This window comes from Scophthalmus maximus, chromosome 19 (assembly GCF_022379125.1).
Source record: "Scophthalmus maximus strain ysfricsl-2021 chromosome 19, ASM2237912v1, whole genome shotgun sequence".
Classification (NCBI taxonomy): domain Eukaryota; kingdom Metazoa; phylum Chordata; class Actinopteri; order Pleuronectiformes; family Scophthalmidae; genus Scophthalmus; species Scophthalmus maximus.
In genome coordinates, this window is record NC_061533.1 from 5,915,077 (window position 1) to 5,921,459 (window position 6,383).

General features: G+C 47.9%; 1 protein-coding gene across 1 annotated transcript; it reads right to left on the reverse strand.

Annotated features, from left to right (window-relative positions):
- Positions 1-3,285: 3,285 nt before the first annotated feature.
- Positions 3,286-5,704, reverse strand: gas1a (growth arrest-specific 1a). Its single transcript, XM_035640848.2, has one exon. The coding sequence runs from the start codon at positions 5,000-5,002 to the stop codon at positions 4,202-4,204; it is 801 nt and encodes a 266-aa protein (XP_035496741.1). The 5' UTR covers positions 5,003-5,704; the 3' UTR covers positions 3,286-4,201.
- Between the last annotated feature and the right edge of the window lie 679 nt (positions 5,705-6,383).

A 6,383-nucleotide genomic window follows, 5' to 3' on the forward strand; every position in this document is an offset into this window, starting at 1 on the left:
AGTGAGCAGCTCCCGTCCAGGCCCAAGGATATATGGAATATTGTTTATGTTTAATATTTGTTGTAGGGGGGGGGGGGTCAGATAGACTCAAATTAAACAGTCCTTACGCATATCTTGTTGTGAGTTTAGTCTCCATACATGCTCAAGCCTCCGCTCCTCAGAGAACACACCGGAACGTCGCAGCCTTTCAGACGTTTTGTTTTGATTGAGGGGTGTGTTTTTTTTCTTCTTCTCTTCAGTAAAACAACCTCCAGCTGAATAGGTTCCATATAGGTTTTCCATTTACCTCTCCGCGAAAACACACACACACACACACACACACACACACACACACACACACACACACACACACACACACACACACACACACACACACACACACACACACACACCAGCTCAGCCGATGCCAGGACTTAAGTGAAAACACTGCTAAGGGAAAAGTAGGGCTAAGGTCAAATATTCCATACTGTCAAATATCCCTAATCATACGTGGAATCTTAACTCGTTCGACTGACATTGTTGAATAGATGCAGAGGGAAGTAAGAGCAAAGGAAGTGAGGGTCGTTTTATGAGTAGAACAAATATGAAATACTGTACAGGATATTAACAGATGGCAGCCTGCACCGAGCACCGAACCTCCGGCATCAGAGGTCGCGAGCGCTGCACCTTTGTAAACACATGTGCTGCGATGTGCGAGGGGGTGAGGGGGTGAGGTGATCCGCACGGGGCGAAGTGTGGGCCGTCTTGTTCGCGAGGCCAAGGAGGCAGAGCTCGCGAGTGAAGTGAGCTCACTGAAGCAAAGTGGATGGCAGAGATACGTTACACACGCTCAGAGAGCTGGAACACAAACAGCCACAGTCTGTAAATTAACCCCAGAACCAACCCCCCCCCCCCCCCCCAACACACACACACACACACACACACACACACACACACACACACACACACACACTGCTCTGTGAGTGTTTGGGGTAGAGCATTTTTAACAGCAGCATGTTGTCGAGATCAGATGTGATAACTTTTCACATTTCTGAGAAACTTTTTGTTGCCAGCTGCACTTATTAAATTTAAATTTAAAAAAAACCCACACTTTATAGTTTTTAACCACCACCACCACAAAAAGAAAAAACACCTTAAACTTGCCTTTGCGGGCACAACACACTCAAAACGTGTCCGAGCACTCACATCTCATGAGGAGCGGGGCCAGTTGTGTGAGATTGTTTTTTTTTTTTTTCCGCACCTCATTCATCCATTCACACACCGCGCATTATTTTCGGGCCCTAATAATCGCACGCTGCGCTTTCCCCCAAGCTGCCCGGACAAACGCGAGAGGCAAAAACAGAAAGACACGGAGGGGGAGAAGAGGAGGAGGACGAGACGGGGGGAGGACTGGCTGGACTATGGAACGAGAGCCTCATACACAGTGGAGCGCATACCGACACTGTTAGAAAAAAATCGACAGGGTGATTTATTTACTGGCCACGTCGAGTAAGAGGATCCTGGGATAGGTTTTTTTGCAACAAGCATAAATACAATAGTTTTAGTTGTTGGGGTTTAAACTGTAAAATCATGGGGGAATAAATGTTTTGACCGCTTGTGTCACTCCTTTTTATTTCATTTCTCGAAACCCTGGGGATGTTAAGTGAGGATTCAAGAAAAGACAAAAATCATCCCTCGGCTAGGTCTGTCATTTGTTTTCTTCTTCTTCTGCTTCTTCTTCTCTTCTTGCAGCGGACAGGGCTGAGACCCAAGCGGCAGCGGATCGTTCCCACATGCTTCCCCGCCACTCGGCTCTCCAGAGGTGTCAAGCCGGGCCTGAAAGAATGAAGTGCCTCCCTATTGTGCTACCCAACTATTATGTGCTTAACATTTCCATGACAAAGATGCCACTCGACTTCTCCTCCATCCATTAAGCTGGAGGGCCCTTGTACCCCCCACCCCCCCAGCCCACCTCCCCTCATAAAACATTTTGCAGCAAATCATTGGTTTTAAAGCCCCTGAGAGGTCGACCAAAGGGAGGGAGGTGGCATGATCTGCAATCTGTCTTGAAGATAACACCATGCAGCCATAATTCTGCAAATACTAATAAGACACACACACACATATACTTTCAGTGGACGATGCACAGATTAGTATTCAGATGAGGGACTGAACAAATACGCCTTGCGCCGTACTGCATGTAATTGAAGACCATTAAAGGAATAATCCGTCCTCTAGATTAGAAACAAAACAGTCCCCAAGGGGTTTAAATGTGCCATTACTCCTACAATGAATGACAGCTCTGTGAATAAATACGTGGACTTTAAGCCCCTGATTCGTACAGGCTTTATTTACATTGGTCGCGATTGTAAACATGAGAGTAAGACTGATATTTTTTTTATGTTCCTAACTGAAGGACACCCAAATTCCCAATTACCGTCTAGCATCCAATCTCTACAAATACAATTCTTACAAATATAAATATTTGTAAGAATATAAAAAAGGCCTCTTACAGCCCAATGAGTGTAAACTCTGATGTGTGAGTGCAGAGTGTCTGTGGAGGAGGGGAGGGGGTGACAGCTGCTTTTGACAATAGCCAATGGAGATGATTAGGCTATCAGTAAACCAGAGGAAGCTGGCCTGCAATTTAAATGAGCCTGTTTATACAGAGCTTTACAGTGGTTACATAAACAGGAGTGTGAAAGTGAATGTGTTGGTAACAGAGATGTACGATGGAGCAGAAAGAGACCAGATATGTTTCTTCGCCGGACAAAAACAAGAGTTAAAAAACGTCCAGAGCAGCCAAAAACCATGTCGGATGAATTTGATATTTCAGTTTTATCCCTGTGAGCCGCAGTATCAAAATGTTATCCTTAATCAGCACTGTGAAACCAAACTTACTGGAGCACGGCCAACACACAGCGCTTAAAGAGTCTGGAACAAAATAAGTTGCCTTTGCGCGACCGACCACAGCCACTACGATAACGTTAATGATTAGTTATAAAAGGTAGAAAACATGCGTGTGTGAAACTGCGATTCACACACACACACACAGCAGATTAACGGCATTATTCCCATTGCCTGACTGAATACAACATTTATTTTGGTTCATGCTTGTCATTGCAAAACAGCTCTTTTTGGACTGCATACGAAAACCCCCCAAAAATTGGCCGAGCCACAAATAAGTGTTATGAACCTTTTTCAAAACACTTTCCGAGGCGCAGAAACACTATCCGAGGGAGTGTGATGCGTGTGTGTGCGTTTGCGACAACCACGGCCAACAAATAACTCGCAGTCGAGAGAACATATCTTCAAGTTTCCTTTATGCCTTCTATAAAAGTATATCAACGAGGCAATCATACAGTGGATTTAGACATTTCTTTCTCTCTAGGCGATACACAGTGAATAAATCATCTTGTAGCCTACAACGTAAAGGATTCTCTGTTTGGGAGCGGGGGGGTGGGGGGGAGAAAAAAATCTATATAGTCTATATACACATATATACAATGTACATTATCTTTGAAGAGAATACAGTCAAAAATAACTTCCCTTTAAAGCTGGAATTCTCAGTCTTTTATTCACACGGTGGACATTTGGATGTAACTATAATAGGTGGCATGTAATAAATTACCGTTTCACTTTTTAACTCCTCATCTATTTACATAGTTCAATATAGATTTCCAGCATTAAATACGTGTAAATCAGATCAGCCCCGGTCACATGCAGCCTATCATATACAAAAATAGTTCATATCTTTAAAAAAAAAAAAAAGAGGAAAGAATTGGCAGTGCACAGCATATACTGATTAAATGTGGCATTGTTACAAAAACAAAGAAAGGAAAACCGACTGTGTCCTTTCAGTCTGTGACTGTGGGAAAGTAGAAGATCCCATTAACGCTTATCACATAAGCGGAGCATCTGGAGGACGTGGTGTGGGTTTGATAAGAGAAGCGGCCTGCGGAGGCTCGGGAGAATTTGGACATAAATTCCTTTCTGCTTTCATTTGCATAGAAAAATATCCCGATTCCGAGATCCGCCAGAGTCCGAAACCTCTCGATTCAAACGAGGCCTGCGCCTCCACGACACCGTCTCCTCTGAAGTGTCCGAGGCTCTTGACCTTTCACAACAGTAGAAAGGTCAAAAGAGGTGGCGATTGACTTTTATCCTGACAATAGTCGAGGGGGGGAGGGCAACTCTTGAACCCTGGGGGGGGGGGGGGGGATTAAACGAGGGGCAACAGAGCCAAGATGGAAGCCAGCAGGGTCAACGACGCGCGGCGCGCCGCCGGAGGAGGAGCGGACGCCGCGCTCTCCAGCTCCTCGGGGTAGTCCGGGTCCGAGAAGTCGTCGCCGCCGTACTCCTCTTGGTCGCCGCCGTCGTAGCCGCTCGCCTCGAACCTCTCGGCCGAGTCGAAGCACAGCGCCTTCATCGAGCTCTTCACGAACTCGCAGATGGCCCGCTCCGTGCCGTCGCACATGCAGGTGTCCAGCTGCTGGCCCTTGGGTATTTTACGCATGTTGGCGATGACGCTGCGGCAGGCGTTCGTGCACACGGCGCCGCTGAACAGCTTCCCGCAGTGGTGCAGGTAGCCGTGCATCGCCGAGCTGCACTGCTGGTCCCGCTCGCACTGGCGCCGCGCCTCCGTGCAGCCGGTGCTGGTGGTCCGCGGCAGGCAGGGCTCGATGGCCCGCTTGGTGCTCGTGCACACCGCGTCGTGCGCGCAGCTGCAGTCCTCCAGCGCCGGGCCGCTCTTGGTCAGGTTGAGCTGCACCAGCGACGAGATGCAGTGGCTCGGACACTTCTTCCTGTCGCCGCTCAGCACGGGCCCGCAGGCGCGCGCGTAGTGATCGTACGCGTAATTGCACTCGGGCTCGGCCTGGCAGTTCATGATGGCCTGCCAGCAGATGAGCCGCCGGCCGTGCGTCGGCGAGGCCGCGCACAGGCAGCCGAGAAGCAGAAGCACCCAGCTCAGGGTCGACGCGGACACGCGGACGCGCCGTGCCAGTGCGCCAGCGGTTGCCATTGTTCCGGCCTGCGCGAAGACGGCGAGCGCTCACTGCGGTGTCATGGGTGAAACTTCTACACTACACTCCCATGGATGGAGGGTCCTCTCACGGGAGACTCTTGTTTATCGCGAAGCAGATGGCGTGTGTGTGTGTGTGTGTGTGTGTGGGCGTTCAACAGGCTGGCAGTGCACTGCAGAGTAATCCCGGCTCCCGTCAGCGCTGATCCATTTGAGCCGGATTCTTCAGAGAACCTCCCGTTATCCATACATGATTGGGGGCTCGGGGGGGGAAAGAAGAAAAAGAAAAAGACTCAAATAGAAAAAAACTCACACGAGATTAAGAAGCAGAAATGGGTCCCTCCATAAAGTTTGGAGGAGTTCCTGCCGCGGCTTATAATTCCATCGCAGTGATTTTCTGAGTCCGTGCAACAAACTTTTCCCCTCCGGCTCAGCGCCCGTCTGTTGCGTATACTCTCTCTCTCTCTCTCTCTCTCTCTCTCTCTATATGTCTCTCTCTCTCTCTCTCCTAGCGGGTCTCCACCGGATAAAACAACGAATGGGAAACCGGTCAAGTCCCGGGAGAACCTCGGTCGAGACGGCGCTGGATCGTTCCGCAGTCCCGGTGCGCACGGGAGCGCAAAACAAAACAACAGCCCTTATAGGTCGCAGAGTGGTCCTCTACTCTCTCACTCTCTCTCTCTCTCTCTCTCTCTCTCTCTCTCCTCTGCGTGTGTGTGTGTGTGTGTGTGTTTGTCCTTCTGCCCCTCATCGTCCCCCCCTCGCCCCCTTCTCCGCACATTGCCGAGGGGCGTCTCATTGGTTGGGCCACTTGTTGTGGGTTTTTCTACGCAGTGGTGGGCGGGAGTTCATAGAGGGGGTGGGAGAAGGATGGTCTGGAGAAAATACACAAGGTGAGGGAGGGAGGGAGGAGGACTGTGGTGGAGAGAAGTGTTGGTGGACAGATTCGTACAAGAGGAAATTATGCAACCGCCTTTTTAAATGAAAATATAGTTGATATTTGTCAATACAATACAATTATTGCAAAAATACCTTGACTTCTAAAGTCTTTTTTAACCCCTCACAGAACAGTTTGATGGAGTCGATGTGTCAGAGACAACTGTATTATCAATAAAGTAGCACACGCCTTAAAAAGTATATGATGATAAATGATTAAAAAATAATACAAATTAAACATTGGCTCATTGTGTTTAATTTAAATAAAATGGCCATAAAAGACCCCTGACCTGTCACACTTCATGTTTTTTTTAAAGATAACTAAGTTAATTGAATTTGAGGAGTATTTTATAAAGTGTTTGTTAAGAATATTGCACATTGATGTGCATTTATATCCTATAGTGTATCAATTTTATTCATATAACTTCTTTTATGTGATATGGGA